This window comes from Sander lucioperca, chromosome 7 (genome assembly GCF_008315115.2).
Source record: "Sander lucioperca isolate FBNREF2018 chromosome 7, SLUC_FBN_1.2, whole genome shotgun sequence".
Lineage (NCBI taxonomy): Eukaryota > Metazoa > Chordata > Actinopteri > Perciformes > Percidae > Sander > Sander lucioperca.
Genome location: NC_050179.1, coordinates 11,346,406 through 11,369,099, shown reverse-complemented (window position 1 = coordinate 11,369,099; position 22,694 = coordinate 11,346,406). Strand labels below are relative to the sequence as shown.

The 22,694-nt window shown below is 39.9% G+C and overlaps 4 protein-coding genes across 10 annotated transcripts in view; 1 reads left to right on the top strand and 3 right to left on the bottom strand.

Moving 5' to 3' along the window:
- The window catches only part of ccdc33 (coiled-coil domain containing 33), a 46,791-nt gene extending 37,747 nt beyond the window's left edge, over positions 1-9,044 (top strand). For 4 of the 6 annotated variants that reach the window (XM_036002727.1, XM_036002728.1, XM_036002726.1 and 1 more), the window contains 10 exons: positions 3,315-3,520; positions 3,645-3,708; positions 6,178-6,373; positions 7,485-7,573; positions 7,670-7,801; positions 7,927-8,020; positions 8,130-8,254; positions 8,430-8,519; positions 8,635-8,751; positions 8,837-9,044. In XM_036002727.1, the coding sequence (XP_035858620.1) occupies positions 3,315-3,520; positions 3,645-3,708; positions 6,178-6,373; positions 7,485-7,573; positions 7,670-7,801; positions 7,927-8,020; positions 8,130-8,254; positions 8,430-8,519; positions 8,635-8,751; positions 8,837-8,899 (1,176 nt within the window). In that variant the 3' untranslated portion in view covers positions 8,900-9,044. Of the gene's footprint in view, positions 1-2,029; positions 2,174-3,314; positions 3,521-3,644; positions 3,709-6,177; positions 6,374-7,484; positions 7,574-7,669; positions 7,802-7,926; positions 8,021-8,129; positions 8,255-8,429; positions 8,520-8,634; positions 8,752-8,836 lie in introns of those variants that run through there. The other 2 variants (XM_031282569.2, XM_031282570.2) reach the window with 2 other exon arrangements.
- A 1,380-nt stretch (positions 9,045-10,424) lies between these two features.
- Positions 10,425-14,269, bottom strand: LOC116038300 (cholesterol side-chain cleavage enzyme, mitochondrial). Of its 2 annotated transcripts, XM_031282562.2 has the most exons (10): positions 14,133-14,269; positions 12,998-13,333; positions 12,605-12,760; positions 12,258-12,457; positions 11,930-12,133; positions 11,615-11,775; positions 11,361-11,527; positions 11,043-11,121; positions 10,754-10,945; positions 10,425-10,656 (listed from the first exon to the last, which is right to left on the bottom strand). In XM_031282562.2, the coding sequence occupies exons 2-10, from the start codon at positions 13,270-13,272 to the stop codon at positions 10,534-10,536; spliced, it is 1,557 nt and encodes a 518-aa protein (XP_031138422.1). In that variant the 5' UTR covers positions 13,273-13,333; positions 14,133-14,269; the 3' UTR covers positions 10,425-10,533. The 2 variants fall into 2 exon arrangements, with proteins under 2 accessions (XP_031138422.1, XP_031138421.1); XM_031282561.1 differs by lacking the exon at positions 14,133-14,269 and having other exon boundaries at positions 12,998-13,427.
- Positions 14,270-14,295: 26 nt separating this feature from the next.
- stoml1 (stomatin (EPB72)-like 1) lies at positions 14,296-17,792 on the bottom strand. The gene is made up of 7 exons (XM_031282563.2): positions 17,429-17,792; positions 16,730-16,836; positions 16,485-16,634; positions 15,377-15,580; positions 15,078-15,297; positions 14,787-14,987; positions 14,296-14,594 (listed from the first exon to the last, which is right to left on the bottom strand). Exons 1-7 carry the CDS (start codon positions 17,583-17,585, stop codon positions 14,398-14,400), a joined length of 1,236 nt encoding a protein of 411 aa, XP_031138423.1. The 5' UTR covers positions 17,586-17,792; the 3' UTR covers positions 14,296-14,397.
- A 1,356-nt stretch (positions 17,793-19,148) lies between these two features.
- On the bottom strand, positions 19,149-22,252 carry nr2e3 (nuclear receptor subfamily 2, group E, member 3). Its single transcript, XM_031283457.2, has 8 exons — positions 21,775-22,252; positions 21,434-21,584; positions 21,179-21,282; positions 20,794-21,057; positions 20,346-20,533; positions 20,019-20,259; positions 19,834-19,939; positions 19,149-19,725 (listed from the first exon to the last, which is right to left on the bottom strand). Exons 1-8 carry the CDS (start codon positions 21,848-21,850, stop codon positions 19,593-19,595), a joined length of 1,263 nt encoding a protein of 420 aa, XP_031139317.1. The 5' UTR covers positions 21,851-22,252; the 3' UTR covers positions 19,149-19,592.
- Positions 22,253-22,694: the final 442 nt, after the last annotated feature.

Here is a 22,694-nt window from a genome sequence, read left to right as displayed (position 1 = left end):
GGATGGCATCATGGGACGGTTAAGGAGGATGGTGCTTTTGTAGGGTGGAAGGATGGGGAGGATGCTGAGTTCAAATGTAGGAAAAGAGGAAAAAAAAGAGTGAAGTCTGGGTCAGATGAATGAATGAAAGGAAGAAATAAAAGGCGGTGGACAGGGAAGGTGGATGTAGAGAAAGCTCCTGGGAGCCGCCTTGCTCTGGCAGGCTAATTAAAGCCCTGTGTGGCAGCGGACTCTGAGCTGTCACTCCAATGAAGAGCCCATTTGCTGCATTTTGCAGGCTGTGTGCTGAATTCTGATGATGTTACAGAAAGCCCAGACAACAGATCGACACTGTTTCTCTGAGACTCCCATCCCCCCCGCCCCCTCCATCTCCTGCATGGGGACACACAGCACACATCCCATCCCATTCCCCTCCCCAGCTCCCTCCTGATTACATGTAACAGGGTCACAGGCATTCTGAACACGAGAAGCAACTGCAAAGCACAACGTGAATTATTTTATAAATTTGTCGGCAAACTCATACATGATAATGTGGTATTAGACTCGGCAGGAAGCGTTTTCACTTGTACAGGTTTTCCCTTGTTGAATTAGAAAAGATGATGTCTTCTAGCAGAGCACATAGCTGCAAGCATCCAGTGAATTATTTATCATGAATTAAAGCAGTCAGTTATGAAAATATTTATCTAAAAACTGAGTGGGTTTTTTATATGCGAAGTTGTAACTGAGATATGCATGTACATGGTTGTTAGTATTTATTTAAACGGAATTGAATTCCCTGCCAATATTGGGTTTGGCTACTAAAATGTAGTTATTTTGTGTATTTTTCTCAGAGTTATCTTCCACTGCACCCAGCTGCTTTGCTAAGCTAATTTGTGTCCAACACATTTCATTGCCTGCTAAAAGCATGCAAAAGATCAGGGCAGATTGCTTAATGCACTGCATTACCGGTTTAAGTTCACTGTTTACCTCTCATACTGTATGTATTCAGCAGAACATACATGCACAGCAGAACAAAGTGTTTACATTGTTTCCACAATATGCAGATCAAGTATAGATGGAGATTGTAAAGTCAGCCCGGCACAGACAGTCTTTTATATAAGTGATGACTCATCCTTCCTGCCCCCTCTTTTATCATTTAGTCTCAATCAGATCTTGTGCCATCAATGATTGTCTCTCCCAGCCTAATGAGCTACCCACGCAGAATAGTATTGATCCATGCTATTGAAGGTTCCACATGCATTTTCATAAATTAATGTGCACATAGACACTTCTTTCACTTTTTCTGAAAAGTTCAATATTTGGAGATATGTGTTGTTATTGACATATTTTGTTTTTGTTTATCCAAAAATTCACCCTATTTTTTATGTTTTTAGTCATTTTACAGTTTAAATGAAATTGAATATTTCATTTGCACAGTATTAGTGATTTGACAAGAGACTCACTGAGTTGAGTGAAGCTGGGAATAAATGCTCTGAGGGAGCCACAGGTGCTGCACAGCACGTCACTTAGAAATCATTAGTCTGTCCCATCAATCTGCTTATCTAGGCTAAGACAAAATTCATGTGGGGGCTGGTATTTACTGAGCAGGACCCTCCCTTTGATTCCATTGATTGACACACTGCCTCCGGGTACAAAGATAAGGTTTGATTTAGTTTTCATAACGCTCCATACAAAAATGCAGTGGTGGCAGAAGTACTCCAATGTTTTACTTAAGTTAACAGTTAACAGTACAACAATGCAGGAATACTCTGTTACAAGTTAATGCTTTGGCATCAAAATATACTTAAAGTACCAAAAGTAAAAGCATTCATTTTGCAGATGGGCCCATTTCAGAATAAAAATGGTACCGTAGTACAATGATTGAGTAAATGTAGTGAGTTACTGTCCACCACTGCAAAATAGGGATTTAGACATGCCAGATGTAAATAGATAGTGTACCATTGTTTTGCTTTGAGCTCTGTTTCTACATAACAGGACTCCCTTTCATTGGCCTGAGAGTCGCTAAGGCTTGTGTTGTGGTTACAGGTTGATTGTTCTGACTTAATGACAGAGCTCCAACTTTCACATCCACCATTAGTTACATTTTCGCTTCCCAAAAAAGGACTCTGATATTTTGTGGTGGATGAAGGCCTCGAAAAAGACAAAATCACTTAGCAACCCTGCAGCTGTAAAGGTAGGCTCTGACAGTGTGGAGGTATGTGTCGGAGGGAGAGCCTGTAGGAAGATAATAAATAATGACTCTATTTCATGTTAATCCTTTGAATTTGTGCTACCTGGCAACCACGATCATTGCCAGTGTACATTGTATATGCAAGGCTCATACTTGAAGGACTGTAGGGTTATTGACTAAGAGCTCTCATGTTATAGAGTGGGTGCATAGTGATGTAACAGCCTTTATATTCAAGAGATGAAGAGGTAGAACAGGCCACACACAAGCACAGTGAATACTGAGAGGTTCCAATGTTTTTTTTTGATAAAAGCTTTCATTTTCTGTAAAAACACAACTGGTAGATTCAATGTTGTCATTGCTGATGTACAGTATTACTCCCACATTGTTATGGAAGACTGTTTAGCACTTTGCTTGGACAACTAACAGCCAATATTTGCAAAGCTAATTCTCCTAACTTGTGTTGTATATTTAACCATTGTGTGTTATTGAAATGGGCTTTACTGGGCCTTGTGGTTTGGAGTCTCACAGAGCCCACTACTGTGTGTGTAAAAATAATAACAATACATGAAAAATCAATTAAGTTGAAACCCAATATGTAGGAAAATTAAATACGTAGGAGATAACCCTTTCCTTACCACAAACTGGACTTGATGAAGGTGGTGTTATTTATGCTTGGGGTCAATTAGACCCCATAGAGGTTGAACCCCTTATCAGACTACTTGTGAACACACACTCTTACAAAACTCCAATAACATAAATCCTGATAGACTAATTTGGAAGGGATATTGCTGCGTAAAAATTACTGTCAACAGCAATCACAGAAAGAGAGCATATTAAAAATTCCACTTTTTAACCAGGTTTTACAGCTGGGGCTCTGAGAACAGAACAGAAGTAATGCATCATTTTCTGTAGCAGACTTCTGAAACACATCATCAGTTCAAAATTAAGTTTATAAACAATTTTCATTAAATTTGGAAAAGTCTTGAAGTATCAATCTGATAAAACAATGTTAAGTATGTTTTTGAGTGGTTAAAGACAGCCAAACTAAACATTAGAGTGATGTTTGTCATGAGCAATTTCTGAGACTATTTCTAGCCCAGTTTGGAGATGCATTGTATCAATGAGAACAATATTTCCTCTACAGCTTCTGAAGGATGGATACGACCTCCCATCCCACGATGCCCTGGCACAGATCCTACCAAATGGGCGCTACCTTTTCAAGGGAGTGAAGACTGAGCTCCACAGAGCAGCCCAACAAGAACAGAAGAGGCCAGCTAAGAGGCCAGAGGCTCCACAGGCCAACAGACCCAACATAAACCACACCTATCAAGTACATCATCCACATAAACGGTAAGGCTGGTAAGGTTTTATTTTGATGATCATTGTATGAATAATATTTTAGTAAGACTTAAAGATTTTCATTGATTAATTTCACTGAGTTTTATTTTTATTTTGGAATGTGTTCGTGCCTTAGAACACCTCTGCATGACTTTGAGGATGATCCCCACATGGCAGAGATCACTGACCTCCAAACTAAGGTGATTAGACATAATCAATACCTAAACTCTTGAATCAATCAGTGAAGCAGTCCTCACTGTCATGTTTAGTTAGTGAAGAAGAGCTTGATGCTCGATTAAACGTATGTTTCTAGGAGCATTATCTAGTGTGCAGACTCAATTTTTCCGTCTTTTACATGTTCTTCTGTCCAGCACCTAGTATTTATTGTCTGAATGTGCGTGCTTTTGTAAACCTTTTTGCATAGTTAGTGAACAGTGACATGGGAAGGCCGATGAAATGGGACAGTATGGTGAAGCAGTTGGGAGACAAAATGGCAGATAGTAGAATAGATTGCACTCAAGATAGATCGAGAAGGATGAGGCTGAAACTTGTGGTAGGGGCCCACAGTGTTATTTATGCATATCTTGATATTTTTCTCCCTTGGCTGTGAGGTTTTCTTCATAATTTAATTTACTTATTTAAATGTGCTTGTGGTATCTTTAGTTTCGATGCTATGATGTTGTATGGAAGAGGAATTCGCTGACACTGTTCTTGATTATAAAAGGTTTTATTATATCAAGTTTTCAGCATCATGACGAGTCCTGCAGAACCCAGAGAGTTACAGCCCAGAAATGCACTCGGCTAAGGGGTACGTTTAGGTAACATATTAGATAAAGTAAATAGATGTGAGTTGGCAAGTAAAGGTCCGTGTCCATCTAAGGGGCTCCAACACTACACATAAATTCATTGATATCACTGCGCTGAGAGGAAAATCATTAAACTTAGGTCACTAACACAGTGCTTATAATATCTCAGCACATTTGAGCTTTATACAGACTTTAACCTTATAGGCCCTTCAGATACCACATGCTCCTTAGATCTGAGGGTTATCTGAAGCTTCATATACTAATTCATGTAGATTTTGATAGATTATATGAAAGAAAAGCAGAGATCTGGGTATTAATTGGACGATTTCATCGTGACAGTGCATACATTTACTGTATAATACTACTGTAAATACACAATGCTAATGATAATGGTGCGGAGAAACCTAATTAAATATCACATCATCACAACTCAATCCAGCTGCCTTCTGTCTGTTGTACAATTCGTCCTTAAAGTGACAGTATGTATGACAGCAAGGCCACTTTAATGTCAAATCATAGCGAGGGGAAGGAACCTCCAGTATTCACAGGCAGAGACAGACTCTCCTTTTATTTTTGACACATGATGGGACTTACCAGACTCATCATGGGGCGCCATCCTTCCCATCATGCCTGTGGGCCCCCCAGCAGAGACACCATCTCATCTACAGTCATGATTGTCACCTCGTCCCTGCCCTTTCAATTAGATGCTCAATTTCACCCTTGTGTCCCACGGGAGTCACAACCACACCATCCGAGATTGGAATCCCCTAATCGTCACCCCCTCCTCATACATGCAGCTGGACCCTGCTCTCAGTCTCCATTCAGTTCTGCCTTTTCAGTGTGATAGAGGAGTATGTGACAGAACAGAGAACAATGAGCATGTAGAAGCTGCTAGACAACGCGCACAGGCCTTACACAGAGAAATGTCTCGATAACAGAGCTCTGCAGCAAATATCAAGCTAAAGTAATTTGCATCTTTTCAGGAGGAATTTAGCATCTTTTCAAAGGGAAATAAGAACAAGAATGAACAGAAAGGAGAAACTGTACAACAAATCATTTTTAAAGAGTTTTGTTTAAAATTCAGCGTGTGTTTTTTAGTCTGTCTTTCTGAAATACTCTCATGAATTTGGCATGCGTTTTGCCTCTACAGTTCAGCAAATGGGCTTTCACAGGAGAATGCTCCATGAATGCACCACTGGATTTATCCCAAAAAAATTATCCTGGTTAAAGCTCCCATGACTAAAGAGCGTCACAGGCTAAGGTGTTATTGTCCCTTTGGATTTGAGGAGCCGGAGTCATGAATTCATTGTACCCAAACCTTCAACAATCGCACTTTATGGCATAATGTTCTCTTTTGGCTTCCGCTTATGTCCCATTTCTCATTTCATGTCCTTATCCGGAACCAAGAGAAATCAATTATTCATTGAGACACTGAGACTTTATGATAAACTGTGCATGCAATGTGTATTTGCTGCTGGGATGTTTTTGAATTCTCTTAGTGTACAGAAATATGTTGTTGACTACATCCTGGAGGACTCTATAAAGAAATGGGATTGAAGAGACATCTAGTGGTTGTAAAGTACATAGAACCACTCAGCATCAAATTTGTCCCACCAATATTTGGTGCCATTTTTGTTCCTGGAAAAGATACACTAGTTTCTGGCTATTTGATTACAAATTAGTATTCGATTGGGAGGATAGTTTTTAGTAATCTTTGCACTTCACACCATTTGGTAAAGTCTATGAGCTCTACACAGGATTAGCATTAAAAGGGATACAAAAATGACTCTTTATAACAAACTTTAACAAATATCCCACTTCAAGCAACTGGCGTGCGAGTGACCGTCCACATCTCTTCTTTAGGAGGTGGAAAACTACCGTTCAGCCATGAGTAAGATGGCAGAAGACATCATAGTGCTGAGGACACAGGTGGTGACGTTGGAGTCAGAAAACAGCCAGCTCCACACTGATCTGTCTCTGCAGCAGGACCTTGGCCGAGACCTGTTGGATGACACCGACATCGACGTCATGACTAAGGCTGAGATTGCTGACCGTATAGGTAAGCCACAGCAGAACACTATGGTTAAATTACTTAACCAAAAATTATCTATTCATTAGCATCCTGTGTTAAAATGACCCTGAACCAAAACCATGCAACAGCTATAATTGACATAATTCTTATATTTTCAATCTTACAATTACAATATTGTTATTAATATTTCACCATTGCACTGAACTGCCTTGCACTATATTTATATTTTAAATCTTAAATCTCAGACTATATTGCACTATTCCTTCCCTCTCTTCAATTGTTATTGTATATTTTTTGTAAATTTCTATTATATATTATATTGTATTGTTATACTTTTAACTTTTTTTTATATTCTCACTGTCCTTTCTGTTTTTATTCTTATATGTTAAGTGTGTGTTAAGTGTGTGTCTGAGAGCAAAGATTAACCGGAGTCAAATTCCTTGTTTGTTTGCACAAACCTGGCCAATAAAGCTGATTCTGATTCTGATTCTGATTCTGATTCATGCTCAGCAGAAGTTCACATTTCAAAAAGTTTATTTTCCAGCCAGCAGTTGTTGAACCTTCAGTCCATGTTGTTATGGATTTAAGGGCATTTAATTGGCAGACGAAGTTGTGATGGTGGAAGGTGGCTCACTGTGTGTTTGCTAATCCTTGTTAGTGTCTATTTCCAAGCAGACTGTGCCGTTTCGTGATAAGGCAGCTCATTTAGGCCACGGACCCTGATAAGCTCTGTGGGTAGTACATCCCTTATCTCCTGAAGGACAGTTTGTGACCCTCAGTGAAAGGATGTTCCTGAAGGTCTCTCTGCTGGCATCAATGCGTCCAGATTTAAGTCCCATCCAACAGAAAATCCATTCCATTTCAAAAGCTTTATTGATGGGATCATTATTTTTCAAATGTCTAAGCCTCAGAACTAAATTTGAAAAGTCATTGAAACTTTAGTTTCGTACTTTACAGATCAAATGCTAAGTCTCATTATAGATCAATTTAGCTTTCCTTTTCTGATTTCAACATATGAATGTAGCCAAAAAAACCGCACATTCCTATGCCTATAAAGGTCTTAACAAATAACAGTCACGTGTATCATTACCAAGATTTATGCTCCTGTGTATAATTTGTCTCCCTGGTTTTTTTTAAGCCTCTCTGAAATTGAAGCTGGCCAGTGAGATTAGTAAGGCTGCCTCTCAAAGGGACAGGATCCAACAGCTGCAGAATGACCTGATCAAGGTCAGAAGATACATGTTGCACTTATAAAACTTAATAATTCACATCAGTGTATATGTAGAGTGTATATAGTTTTCCAATTTTGTGTGCGTTGTGCAGAAGAATGACAGTGAGAAGGAGCTACTAAATCTTCAGAGAGTTCACCAGCAGCAACAGGAGGATCTTCAGCGCCACCAGAGTTGCTTGGCAAAAATAGCAACATTGGAGGCCACAGTGAAACAGCAGGAAAAGGTGCAACTACAATGTATACATACTGTATATGTATCACAACAAGGTAATGCTTATTTCTATAAATAACAGCTTGAAATGTATGTTAGGATAATATCCTGTGTACTTGTGCCTTGCCATTTTTCCAGGTCATTGAGAAGATGGAGAAAGCATTAGATGGCAAACTCATAGAGAAGATTAAGCCGAGTGGTGACAAAAGGGTGGGGGTGAAAAAGCAAAAAGGTACTGTAGGTGGACTGTAGGTGAAGTGAAGGAACAATATGTTTTCACAAAAAAAAAAAAAAAAAAGAAAACATTTGCAGAAGCCAGAACATCTCTTCATGCTGTGTAGGTGAGACTGACCACAGAAAGGAAGAGACAGAGTCGGCCCTGGCAGCAGAAAACACTCGTCTCAGAGAAGACTTGGAGCGGATTCGCCAGCAGCCTGCCTCAGTCATTATACAGCAGTCAGCACAGGTACACCTACACAGGTATACTTCAGGCCGGTATTCACCAGTGTGATGTGACGATTCTGCAAAACTCATCATATTACAGAGGACTGACCACAGCTTAGATCATACATTTTATTGTACTACCCAAATATCTTGCAGTTACTGAAATCTCAAATTGTTGTATGCTATGCTCCCCTCAGACAAAAGAAACTGTGCCACTCAAGGAGCGACTGAGTTTACTTAATAAACTGGAGAGGGCTGAGGCAAGAGTCCAAATACTGGAGGCTCAGGTGAAAATACAAAAGAAAAGTGATACTCTATTTGCTTCATAGACTTAATGAGTCACTGGTCATGTTTTCCTTCACGGTGAAGTGGATGTTTTGCTTTTGTTTTTATGTATTACAGCTGGAGGAGAACTCTAAATTATGGGGGAGACAGAAACAAGAAATGTTGACCAAACTGAGTGAGCACAGGCATGGCTTTGTCCGGACGTCCACCACAATCCTTCATAATGTTCCTTCGGTCAGTGCAGATGGCTTTCATTTTACATAACACATACTGTACGAAATTCTTTTATTTGACATGGAGTAATTTCTGCTTCTTACAGAGGTCTGTATCAGAGTCATTGTATCAGCAAAGTAGACAGAGGAAGCAGAAGCCCGTAAAATGACCTGCAAATGAACTACTGAACTGTAGACCAAGACTAAACATTCACACACAGTTTTCTTTGATTTAATGTTCAATATAAGATATTTTCACCAATTAATATATTTAGATATTAAAATATGTAATAAAATGATATATTACAAGACATATTTTGAATCAGTTGTATTGTTTTATTCATCCCTGGTAGATATTTTTCACAACACTTTAACCATATGCACGTTGAATAAAGCATCTGTACATTCCAGAGTACACATTTCCATCATTGTTCATAGTACTCACTATGTAATATACAATACATATATATTTTATTTAGTGTTTATTAGGGCTGTCAAAATAACACGTTCATTTCGATTAATTAATCTGAGAAAAAATAACGCGTTAAAAAAAACATAACGCAGATTAATCCATTCCATATTGACGTTTGACCCGGAGCCGTTCTAGCCACCATTCGACTGTAAAATGAAGGAGGGAGACGAGAATGTGCTACCTGCATCATTAATTGAAACATTTACTTCTTCCTGCCAACCATGGCTACCGAAATCTGGTGCCACTGATATGTCTGCGCTTCTCTCTGATGCTCTGAAGACGATACAGGCAACACAAACACCGCTGCACGTGACGCTCGACAGCAGCTAACTTTAGCCTACTGCTAGCTAGTAGCTGGATTAAACCATGGATGTATAAAGAGAACAACCATTAGCTATATCCATTATTACAGCTAGCTACATGACCTTGGGAGAACAGTCATGTGAACGGGCGGGCACAGTCCCGCGGCTCTGCCCATTATGCGCGTTCATCATGCCTAATTTAATAATTCTGGATTCGCTACTAGTGAATGTTAAAAATGTTAAAAACATGACGTTTTAAACAAGGACCCTTTAGTTGTTCGGGCTGGTAAGTTGATATACCCCGAAACAAATGATCCGCTGAAATACAGACGTTTCTTTCACCATGCAAAGTCTATGTAAAAAGTCTTTCTGGGCCATGGGGTGCAGTACCACCGTTATCCGCTAAGCCCATGGTGGCTTTTAGACATGGCGCTCTTCCTGGGGGCTTGGGCTTAAACACGGTTAAAATGCTGACAGCTAACGCTAAACGGTGTAAAGTTTGACTGTGTTTTACTGTAGAGGATTCAACACTGGTATGTAACAATCTGCAGCACAACACAGACTGTTACTGTTACAAACTGGTAAACTACAGCCTCGTGGTGCATTTGAAGTTATTGTAAATGTCCTTTTCCCATCTGGTGGTGGTTTGTGTCGTTCAACAGTAATTTACTAGTGAAATAAGTTATTGCTATTGTTAATTATTATTAAATCATTTAATTTTGACCATATGGCCTTCGCAATAAACAAGCCGTTCTTTAATGTCACCGACTGTTCTTTAGTACCCTTTTTTTTTCTTTTCTTTTTTACTTTCTTAAAAAGCATCGGTTCAGGCACCGTTAATTATGTATGCGATTAATTTCGATTAATTAATCACAGAGTATGTAATTAATTAGATTACATTTTTTAATCGATTGACAGCCCTAGTGTTTATATTGCGGTACTTTGTGAAGCCCTTTACAATTAACTGTGATAAAGGTCTATAGAAATGAGCTTGGCTTATCATGCACCACAATTTTTCTCTCAAATGCTGTTACTGACTAGTATGTAGAGGCTTCAAAGTCAATATTATAGGTTTCTCTGGTACGAGAATGAGCTCAAAGGTACTCTGCACTTCCACATGGCGCTGTTTCTCCACTCGGAAGTTCTCAAGCATCTACAAAGACAGAAGATAATGCACAGAGTTAATATGCTGTGTAAATGAGCCTCAGAATACAGTAAAAAAACACCTCTTTATTCTCTGTATATCTTACATGGATCAGGAAGATTTGCATCTCTGCCTCAGCTATTCTGCGTCCTAAACATTGACGGGGGCCGAAACCAAAGCTCAGGCTCCTGAAGTAGTGCTTCTCTGTCCTCAGCCAGCGGGAGGGCTGATACTGCTCCGGACGGAAAAACACTTTGGGGTCTCTGCCCATTGCATACAGTCCTAACTGGACCAGAGTCTAAACACAAACACATAAAAACACAAAAAGGATTTCTATAACAATGCTCAAATACAAAAACATATTTAGATGATTTATATTTTTAACTGCATCTTACGCCAGCTGGGATGTGGTAGTTTTGAATAATGATATCGTCTGCTATGTATCTTTGCAAGCTCACTGCAACCGGGTGTAACCTGAGGGATCAGAGTGAAAAATCTATATTAAGAACACTGATGCAAGTAGATGACAATTTGGTAAACTACAAAAGGTAATTTTCAGAACAACTATGTGTTAGTAATACTTATTATTGTACTTATTAAGTATGATTACAAATCTGAAAGAGGCAAACTATTTCCTAAACAATTAACATCTTTACAGTATCATTAATGAATTACATATCTGGCATCTGGCACCACCATTTTTTTTTTTTTACCTCAGTGTTTCCTTTAAAGCTCCTTTGACCAATGGAATCCGCTTCAGCATCTCCAGCATGTCTCCCTGGCTTTCAGCCCGAGCTGCAGCCACCTCTGCCCTCAGCTCCTCCTGGAGGTTGGGGTGCCTAGCTAGTTCATACAATGTCCACAGCAGTGTGACAGAAGTCTGAAACACGCAAACAGAAATAAGCAGAAAGACAAAAAAGTCTCAATCCGAAAAATAAAGTTTTTTTTTTTTTATGATTCTTCTTACCGTATCTACTCCTCCAGCCATTAGCTCAGTGATGCTGGCCTTGATGTCTTCAATGGACATTTTGTCCAGCATGAGCAGGCTAGCCAGGACTCCTGGGTATTTCTTTGAAGTGCCGGCTTCCTGACGTAACTTCCTGTAGATGTTGTGGATGCAGCGGTCCGCTGATGCACCAAAAGAATATAAATGAAATAAGTCACTGCAACATATACAGTGCAAACATAAACATAGATTTTCAAATAACAGAACTGAGAACATCATGGTGGCAATCAAAACAATACTAATAAAGTTCATCCAGGTTGTTTGTTCTAGTCCTACCTTGGCTGAATATCCCATCCCAAGCCTCCACATGGTCCCGCCACACCTTCGCTCCAATCTGCCTCAACAGAGCAGGAGGTATGTACAGCATGGGTGAGGTAGTCTTGAACATGAGGGTGATGCATTCAATGAAATGTTGAGCTTCAGGGTCGATGTAGTCCAGCATCAAACCCAGACGCTCCCCATACAGCACTGAGCTCACCGCTGTGTAGGACAGAGCAAACATGAGACAAAGACAAGCAATGTGGGAGAAAAACAGGGCACAGGCCTACACAGTGAGTGAAATAAATCATACTTGGATATCAAGAGAGTTAAAAGTCAGTCTTACACTCTAGTGCATATTTAAAGAGTTCTTGAGAGAGGTCAGTGGTCCATTGTTTCTGGCCACTTCGCTTTATCTTTTTGTGAACTCTGGCCACAAAATCCTGGCCCACTTCGTCCAGCAAAGGCACAAAGTTTTCCAGCGTCTTCGGGGAAATCACCTCCTTGTTGAGAATCACACGGTTTAATCTCCAGTCTTCTCCATCCCTGTGATAAGATTGGATTTTAACTTAATCTAGCTAGGAAACTAATAAGCAGTCTTAAAAAGTAAAGTAAAACCCTTGCTTCCATGAGTGTCAAAATATTGATAAAACAGAATTTAAACAGGTAGAAGGGGATAACAATAGCACATACTTAAGTAAAACTCCATATTTACGATTCCTGTAGTCTCTGTAAGATGTCCAGGCTTCAACTCTCAGCCTTTTAGGATAATGGCCCTCCGCTTTGAACAGGATAGCAGCATCTTCAGGATTGATGATATTTACGCTTTCATAATAACCTACTTTTTCTCTGACAAACAGGTCAGAGGAAAAAAAGGGGTGTAAATGTCATGTCAGTCGCTTGTTTCCAGAAAACATGACCTTGTGGATTGTTGGTCACAAATATTTCTCATGAACAAAAATGTTTATATTTAGAGAACAGAACAGAACATCATTCAAAGTCATTTGTTTTGTATACTTATGTTACTGTTTACTTAAGATAGACAGTAGACGATTAGTGCTAAGCAAACTGCTTTGCCTTTAGTACCTGTAAATGGGTCCAAAAGTGTTGAAGTTCTGCAACATTATGCGGTGAAGGTTTCTGAAGCCATCCAGTTTCCAAAAATTGTACAAGTTGGCCACCCCATTCTTCCACAGTCCAGGAATCTCACTGAAAGGCCTAACAATGCTGCTGCTGTCTGAGTACACCCGTTTGACCACTGGCATATTGCTGCTGCAGCGCACACCTGTTGTTGTCAGCTCTCCTATCCAGAACAGGGGCATCGTCACTGGGCTGCGCCACACACTCCACCTGGCCATCATGACAACAAAAATGCTCACTCTGCTCTACCTTCAGCCACTGCTCTGGCTCTCCCAGGGACATCTGGTGCAAAACAAGGAGGCTGGTCTTAATAGTCGCCCCCCCTTGCGGTTCTGAGCAAGGCTCTTAAGTTGAACTTTACAGTACATAGATAAGTACAGTATAAGTCAATGTACTTTTATGTTTTAATGTATTCACAATATACACTGCAGCTGGGTTAGGCAAAATAATTCTATCAATACTGTTAGACCCAATCTATAAACCAATAAATCAATAAACCCAAATGTTAACCCAATAGCTTAGTGTTTCATACTGATTGCTAAGTTTCTCAAGATAATTAGATCATGTCGGTCTTTGTTCCAAATGGTCAAGGGGGCAGCCCTGCTTTTGTCACACGGCAGGAAGAAACCTTTTGCCTATCCATCTTGGAGCCAACCCCTGCTGTCGTGCCGACTAGATTAGAACAAAAGAATGTTAATTCCTGTAGTTGGAAAGAAGTTGCATCCTCATTTTATCTATGACCGAGAGTAACCTAAGAATTCCGAAGTACGCCCTCCTTATTTGGGCGACGAAGAAAACCAATGAGATGCGCCCAACATGCCACCGTGCCATCGAAAGACCAATGGGAATGGTTTTAATCCACGTGGGGAAAAGGAACCGCCCACACGTCCAAGAGAATATAGTAAACAAGCGGAGGGTCGTTAGGGACTGTAAAATGTGAATCCACAAGGGAGAAGCATCTTTTCAGTCCGCTGCAAAGTAAAACTTGTTTTTGTCATGTCATTTTCTTATTAAATATTTTTGTTAATCTTCATTGGACCAAGCCTCTCTTTTCTCGCTCAAGAAAACACAAGTTACTTACTAAATATTTTATCGTGCATCATAGCACCCTGCAATCTTCTGTGTATAAAAAGTGACTAAACTATGCCAACTGACCTTAGGCCTCATGCCCTTCAGAAAGTTTGTTGTCTGTGTAAACAAGCATTTGCTTTGATTTGTGAAGAAAGACAAGGCCATAACAGAAACTCAGTTCATGACAAATGTAATTAATGTATACATTAAAAGAATGTACTGTACATTTAAAGTTAAAGATTCAAAAAATAGGTACACAAATGCTACTATGAACGCTATTTCTTAAGTAGCTTTATGAGTTCTTCCAGCTTCATGGCAGTCTTAATATCTCCCTGGATTGTGAGTCTGCCACTGGTGTAAGCAGCAAATGGTTGAAGCCTGCCCTGGAACATGGCCAGAAGGTCGCTGTCACTCATGCTCAGTGTCACATCTGGCTGTCCGCACAAGGACCCTGATCCAGCTGCACCGCTACCTACAGAACACACACAGAGCAATGGAGATATTTGATATTTATCTAACTGTACTTTTATTTCTATTTACCACAAACATTTGAGCATTATTAGACAGATTTAGCACAACTTGCATTCAGTTACTGGATTTCTCTCAATGAGAATTTTAAATAATAATCATTGTGGCATGTTTAGAGCAATTTATGAACCATCACCTTGGCTCAAATCCACGTAGTAACTGTGATGCTGTCCGTCTTCCAAGCTTATGTCAAACTGGAAGCAGGCCCCAATCTGGTGGACCAACGTTTCAGAGAGCAGGAGCTTGACCCCACCAAGCAGTTCTTCAACAGAACCTGGTGTGGCCACAGCTGCCTGAGGGGCACTGCTGAGCTCATCTGTAAAGGTGATGCTGTCATCTGAAGAGAAAAAGCCACAGATGTATTTTACAACATTATCAGGATGGGTACATGTTGTACGAAAACAGGTATGTGCGTGTGACGCCATACCTTGTTGAGGCTGTGAAATGCCACTTTGGCCCAGAAAGTGCATGGCCAACTGCTGAATGGGGCCAGTGAGGCCTGTGAGGCCTTCCAGTCCAGGCACAGATGGAGGCATGATGAAGGGTCCAGAGGGGCCTCCCTCTGGTGCTTTTAGTAGAGATCCCAGGGTAAGCTCTACCCTGTCCACTTCCAGCCCCCAGGGACGAGTCATCTCATTTATGTCCATCTGTACAGAGCAATAAAGGATGTAAGTTTGATGTGATACAGTGAAAAGCCAGAAGAGAGTAGGTCCAGTGTAGTCTCACCCCAAGATATTCTCCAAGTTTAACTCTCTCAGTTTGGATCTCCTTGAAAGTCTTCTTGGCAAGGCTGTAGGTCAAAGCCTTCTGTGCCGTCATCCTGGTTGAGGCGTTCAGGTCCTGGACTGATAGTACTGACATGACGGGGCTCCAGATCCTGAACTGAATGTCTGCTCCCACTGACAACACCCCGCCATCCAGAGTAGTCACCTACAGTAGCAGAATTACAGTTTATACGAGTGCTGGACACCTTTGTCCACATTTGTCACAATTTAAAGAATATAGAGACAGCTTCTCTTCTCTTCATTCTTAAAGCTGGTATTGACTGAAGTAATATGCACTGTGTAAAGTTGAATATACAATTGACCAATGCTGACCGCTCAGAAGGAGAGTTTTGAAACAGAGTGACATGAGCTTGACACATTGGCTTTATCGAAATGCAGTGAAGCATTTCAGTGATGGGGCTGTGGCTACTTTCCTAAAAATGCACAAGGAAAGGTTAATTTAAAAAAAAAAAAATAAAAAATGTTGCCATCAGACATGCCATTTGCATCTAATTTTTAAGTTTATAGGGGCAAAGACACAAGACTAAAAACAAAACATTCAACACACACAAAAGATTTGCTGTTGGCATTAAAACATTTTCAAATAAAGCGCAGGCAGCAAGAGGTGTCATCTCTAGTATCAACAAATGTGCTGTCACATACTATTTAGAGTTCTCTCAGTACGAGTGTACTTTCTTCAGTTTCACACTGATCAACAGTGCACCAAGAGTGTCACCTGTAGGACAAAGTAATCATTCCACCTATTCATACTGGCCACTAAGAGATTTTAACGGACGTGACGGGGAAGTCCTCCTTCTGTGCAAAAATGTATTAAAATGTTTATCTGAAGCTTATGACTGACTATTATTTTAAAGCAGAATTGAAAATGTGTGAACCTATCCTTAAGTTTGGTTAGTAAAGACTTCATGTAACAACCTGTCGGAGAATGTGAGGGAAACTACTCCAAAACAGCTGTTTTTTTTCATTTTTCAGTGTTTCAGCATGTAAGGACTTGAACAAGTTGCCCATCACGACAGCTCACTAATTATAAACTCATTAAAGTGGTTTACCTGGCAAGGAGGAATGTTGAAAGCACGGGTGCGCAGGTCTACTCTCTGCCACTGATCAATGAGTGGCAGCACAAGGACAATACCTGGACCCTTTGGAGGACCAACTCGACCCAGACGAAACACTACTATCCTCTGGTAGTTAGGCACCGCCTACGAACAAAATGAGTCACAGTGGGTTGTTTTAATTCCTAACAAGTGAGTGAACGTGCTGTGGGGGTAACTGATGACAGATCATTTCAGCTTACTTTCAGTACAAACCATCCTGTTATAGGAAATGTTATAAAGGTGCCGATGTAGACAAGGAAGACGACAATCAGGTTGCACATCCAGGACAGCCATCCTTGGGAGGTATCTTTAAGAAAAGAAACAAACAATATAAAACTCAGTCTTTAGTAAACCAGCTTTCTTTCTAAAGTCTAAGATCGATTTGGGATTGGAGACTACACAAATTAACAGAAAGCTGGGGGTGTGGAGTTTTGAAAGACGTGGTTTTACCAGACAGAAAGGGCCTAACATGCTATTAAATTGCATTTTTGGAAGTAGATCCAGTGTTTTTGGAGCTTGACTCATAGGGACTACATTTCAGGTTACACTCTCTAATTTTACCCATTGTGGTTTTTATCTGTCTCATGCAAGTCCTCCAACATTTATTAAGTACATGTTCAATGCTATGTAGCGTGATGGGTTTTGGCATTTGTTCTATATTAATTAAATGCTTTATGCATTTTATTTTATTTTATGTTCAAAGTCTGTGCGTGTATATTGTCTTTTCCCTAGGTGCAATACAAAGTTCCCTTGAAGACAATAAAGTTAAAGGAAACGTTGAAACAAAAAACATGATGGGCTAGGCAGTAATAAGACTTTGACAGCATAGTATTGATCATGAATGGCAAACCACTCCGTCCAAAAAACCATAGCTCCCATAGTTAATGTTAGCTCCCTACCAGCGAAGTTGTTTTCAGAGACATTGGGGATGTTGTCAAATGAAAACCCTTTGTGGTAGCCGCGCTGTGTGAAGCTGTCAGTGTCCACGAACAAGCCAGGAGTCCTCGGACAAGTGGACTCCCTCTGAGGGAGCGGCTGATACGACTTGGTAAACATTGTTAGGTAAAACAACTGTTATTTCTTATTTGAAGCGACTTCATATTCATTATCAGTCTCCGCTGCAGTTGTTGTTGTTGTTGAATGCAGGACGCTCTATCTCACGCATTATGCTAGCTAACAAGCTAGCGTTCTTCCGTGTTTTCTGTCCAGTTCTTCCGTGTTTTCTGTCCAGTTCTTCTTCTCTATGTTTCTTCTTCTCTATGTTTCTTCTTCTCTATGTTTCTTCTTCTTCTTCTTCTTCTTCTTCTTCTTCTTCTTCTTCTTCTTCTTCTTCTTCTTCTTCTTCTTCTTCTTCTTCTTCTTCTCTTATTTAATGGCGGATCGCAAACAACTTTTAGGTGCATACCGCCACCTACTGTGCTGGAGTGTGTATCATCATGTCATTTTACAATTATTTTAAATTCTACTCAACAACCCTGCAGCTTTTAAAAATTTAAATAACGCCTTCCTGGTGATCCTGATCTCCTGTCCCTCCCCTTCTGATCTCAGTATCCCTATCAGAGTCCACTCCCGCCCTGCCTCCTGAACCTTATCTTTAAACACCTGTCTTTCCACCTCATGCAATGTGCAATACAATATTATATGTTCAGCATTTTCTTTAAACCCACAGTTTCCACAGTCCTCACTATTCCTTTTCCCCATTAAAAACAAGGTGCCATTCAGTCCTGTGTGATCCACCCTGAGTCTTGTCATTATAATTTCCTCCCTCCTGGTCCTTTGCGTATAATTCTTTATACTGACAGATTTTTGTATTTCATAATATCTCCTTCCTTTTCTGTCATCCTCCCACCATTTCTGCCATATTTCAAGGCCTTTCTTCTTAACCATCGTATTCATCAGTAAATGGGCTCATTACCGCCACCTAACGTTACTGTAGCCCAACTTGAGTTTACATTCCAGGACAGGACACAGCCCCACGTTGATAATCCCATAGATATGGATACACTTTTATCTCTCACGGTCTCTCGTTTCTGATATTTTTGCAGTCAGATGTTATTGTACTGGCACCATGGAAAGTTCTGTTTTTTGTATGATCTGTAGCAATTATAAATATTGTCATGTTGTCATCTTAGATCCCGATCAGTAGGCCTATTGGATTTTATTGGATATCGAAAAGAAAAAAGGATTACTTGTTACTCCTTTTTTGACAAACACATAACAAACATTTGATAAGGAACACCAAAAATACATGTGTAAGAGCTTTCTGGTTTCTAAATTACCTCAAACGTTTGTTATTTCTGTACTGAAATTTCTTGTTACATTTTGGCTGACATATAGGCTACACCAATATATATATATATATATATATATATATATATATATATATATATATATATATATATATATATGTGTGTGTGTGTGTGTGTGTGTGTGTGTGTGTGTTAGCCATTATGGTGTAGTGGTCAGGCTCTAAATCATATTAATAAAAAGACCAGATATTCTGTATTGTGTCTGTTCTATGTAGCATCTTTTTGTAATATGTCTTGTGTTATGTGTTCTCTTCTGTTTCTGTAAAACCAGATAAAGAATGGAAAACATGACCAAATATGAACAAACTTGTAAAATACACATTTTTAATTTTTATTTAGAATAAATACTTACATTGAAAACAAAATATATTCATAATCATATTGTAATAAAGAAATGCATATCCTTCAAACTCAGCACCTACACTAAACATTGTGATGTCTGTGGTTCTTCATGACAAAATTGTAATACTAAATCATGTAATACCACTGAACAAAACCTGTATTTTTATTTAATTAGAATGCCATAAACTTTAGTGGGTCTTTTTTACAACAGGCTTTTTGACCTATTGTGGGAAAACATTTCCTTCTGTGATATTTCAAAATGTCTTCAGTGAAAAAAAGGGCTGTTATCTTGAAGTCATAACCAGAATATGTGAAACAAACAACCAGAAAATGTGTTGCTTGAGGGTCGGTTTATTATGTTTTCCTTGCAGGTGTCGTTCAGCTACCCTGTGTGCTTGTTTTAGTTAGTGTCTTAGTTTTTGAACATGTCACACAGCAGCTTCTCCATGGGTGTGCTGCCAATGGTCCTGTGAAAGAACAGCTTCTCTATTTTCTCAGAGCTCACAAAATGGAGGGATGGCAGCAGAAGTAACAGTCTCCCAAACCTTGATGGACAAGAACCAAGGAGAGTGAACTTTATGTTTCTATTTAGGCTTTTATATGACAAACTTTTGAAGATCTCAGTGTCAGAGAGAGAGTTACAGCAGGTTTACCTGGCACTTTGGCTGGGGTATTCTGAGTGGATGTGCTGACTTAACAACACCTGTGACTGGTCCTGCAGATTCTCCACCTGCTCTGGGTCTTTGAGGCTGCGTGTCTCTGCAAATCAAACAGCATGACATTAGTTACAATGTCAATTCAATAACAAATGCATATTGCTGAAGGAATAACTCCTTACCTGGCTTGAACAGTACAATGGCTTTCAGGCAGGCAAACTCAGTAGGGTCAACAGCCAGGGCCTTAAAGCGATTTAAGACCTCTTCCAGAATGCGCAGGTCAGCTGTGGGGACACTGATCTTGGCCTGCTGTGTGGGAGAAAGGTCTGGCAGAGACAGAAGAGGACAGCTGTCCATGGGCAGGGACCACTGGATGGCACACAAGAGGAACATCTCACTCCAAGCTTCCTCAAGGAGAATCACCTGAGGATGTCACAGGAATGCATGTTATCAGTCTCACACATGATTTATGTATGTGTAAATCAGTTCAGCTTGTCAGTCAGTTTCACCTGGTCTCGAAATGGCAAGTGAGCAAAAACAGGCAAATTTTTTGCCCACTTGACAGACATGAAGAGGAGTCGTGCCGATGTCTCGTATATACTCTCTGAACAGCTGGAGGCGTACGGGGAGACACGACAGTCAGAGGGAGTCCGATCTCTCTCTGAATCATTGGTGGTCACATCAATATTTTCCTCCACTATGCATTAGAAAAAGAGAGCCACACAAACGTTGAGGCTATTGGGAGTACAATACTGCAAGTTTAAATGCATCATTACAATTCAGATAAGACAATTCTAAATTTCTGTAGCTCATTGTATCATCAACAAAGGCAAACTCCACTTATCTAGGCTACTTGCCTACATAGTAAGTAGCCCAACCAAACATTATAAAGTGTATTTTTAAAACACCCATCTAATTGGGTACTAGTTGTGTCAGCCTTCTGGCATATGATCTCACCGTCCTCAGGCTCCAGTTTTGAACAGGTCTCTGCAGTCAGCAGGCTGACCATAAAGCGGTGGACAGTATTGGGGTTGCTGCAGGGCTGTATGGTAGCAGAGGTGGTGACGGAGGAAGTGATCAGAGGTCTGCAGATGACTGATGAGTAGGTGGCAGAGGAAGTGATGTCCTGTGTGGTGGCCAGGTGCTCCTTTTTAGTGGCCACACTTATAGAGTCTAGACTGACATGTGCTGTGCTTCGAGGCTGCCGCTCATTCTGCACAGCTGCCAAAAGCACAAGTAAATAATATATAATGTGTAAACAGTCAAGGCTTTAGATCATTTGTACTATGACAGCAATGATATAATATAATCTACACAGTCAATTTATTCCGATTTTTCTCACCATCTTTGTTCATGCCAGCTTGGAGACACTTCTTTAGTCGACAAGCTTGGCATTGGTTCCGATGAGCCTTGTCAACAGGGCACCTGCCAGTTCCAGCCTGACACCTGTGATATTGACAAAAAAAAAAATGTAAGAATTCTGAGTAAAGATAAGTACTATGTTGAAATACAAATAATGAATTGTTACACTTGTTGTATTTGTCCATTATACACACAAGGTAATTCTGATTGCCCTTTTAGACAGAATTTTGCTCACCTGTAAATGAGTCTTCGTCTCACACTGCGCTTGAAGAAGCCACTGCAGCCGTTGCAGGCATAGATACCATAGTGTTTACCACTGCTTGAATCGGAACACACTTTACAAAGCAGGCCATGGTCAAGTGCTTTATCTGGGACTGTACAGATGGGTACAGATGGCAGAAATAAATACTTTTTCCACACTCTTTTAAGGATCAACAGACAACTTAATTGTACAGATTATATACGCAGTAGTACACACAACTATTATGGACATTGTTATTCTAACATAATTGTTTTTTTTTGTCATTGTTTAGCACCTTTGTTAGATCTTTCATATCACAACAAGTATTGGCTCACCTGCTTGAGGTCCATCTGTGAAGTCATTAGACATGTCAGAAGAAAACATGTTAATTTTGCTCATGTGGTCCTCCATTTTGAGATGTGTAATTTCTAAACTTTACGTAATCAACTGTTTTTAGATGATTACTCCCAGACGTATTTCCTCTTCTTTATAAAGTACTACTTGTGAAGTTGCCAAGCTGGATCAAAGTATTTTCTTTATGTGAAGTGTTGACCCATGGCAATGCCCCCAAAACACAAAAGACATAGAATTTGTAGTTCTTTCTACTAAAGCTTGTAGTTAAAGCCTAATTTCTTCAGAGGTCATCAGAGTGTTACTCCAGGAATGCTCGATGATATGGATCCAGTGCTGTTGTCCATTCTCTGGTTGTTTCTAATGTAATGGGGGTCAATAGAGTCACTACTTGTCTTCTTCTTTCTTTCTCTCTGCCAGAATGAGTGCGAGCCTGAGTCGTCAGGGGGCTTTCTGAAAGAAGACAAGGAGATTAGAGCCAGGCGCTGTGTAAGCAAATGTTGATTTGTCATCCTCTTAATCTTTACCATCCATAAGGGTAAATCAATCAGTCACACCACTTACAGGCATAACTGCATTCAACAAAGGTGACTGACTACTGAAAAAGAATTGGAAAATAATATGTTTTACTTCTCACCTACACAACTTTCAAATGACTTCTGAAATGTGGCTGCTGCATGGTAAAGATCCCCTGTGTCAATGCATTGCAAACTGTAATCAACATTGTTTAAATGATTCCCTTTTCGGTCTTTACTTTGAATGCCTTTCAATACAAACATAACTCCCAGCAATAGATTTATCATGACACTTCTACTAACACTAATGAAGAAGAAGATATTGCTTCTTTTTTTAATCAGTCGCTACATTCTGCTAACTAGTTAATTTGTTACTGGGAGCCATTTTG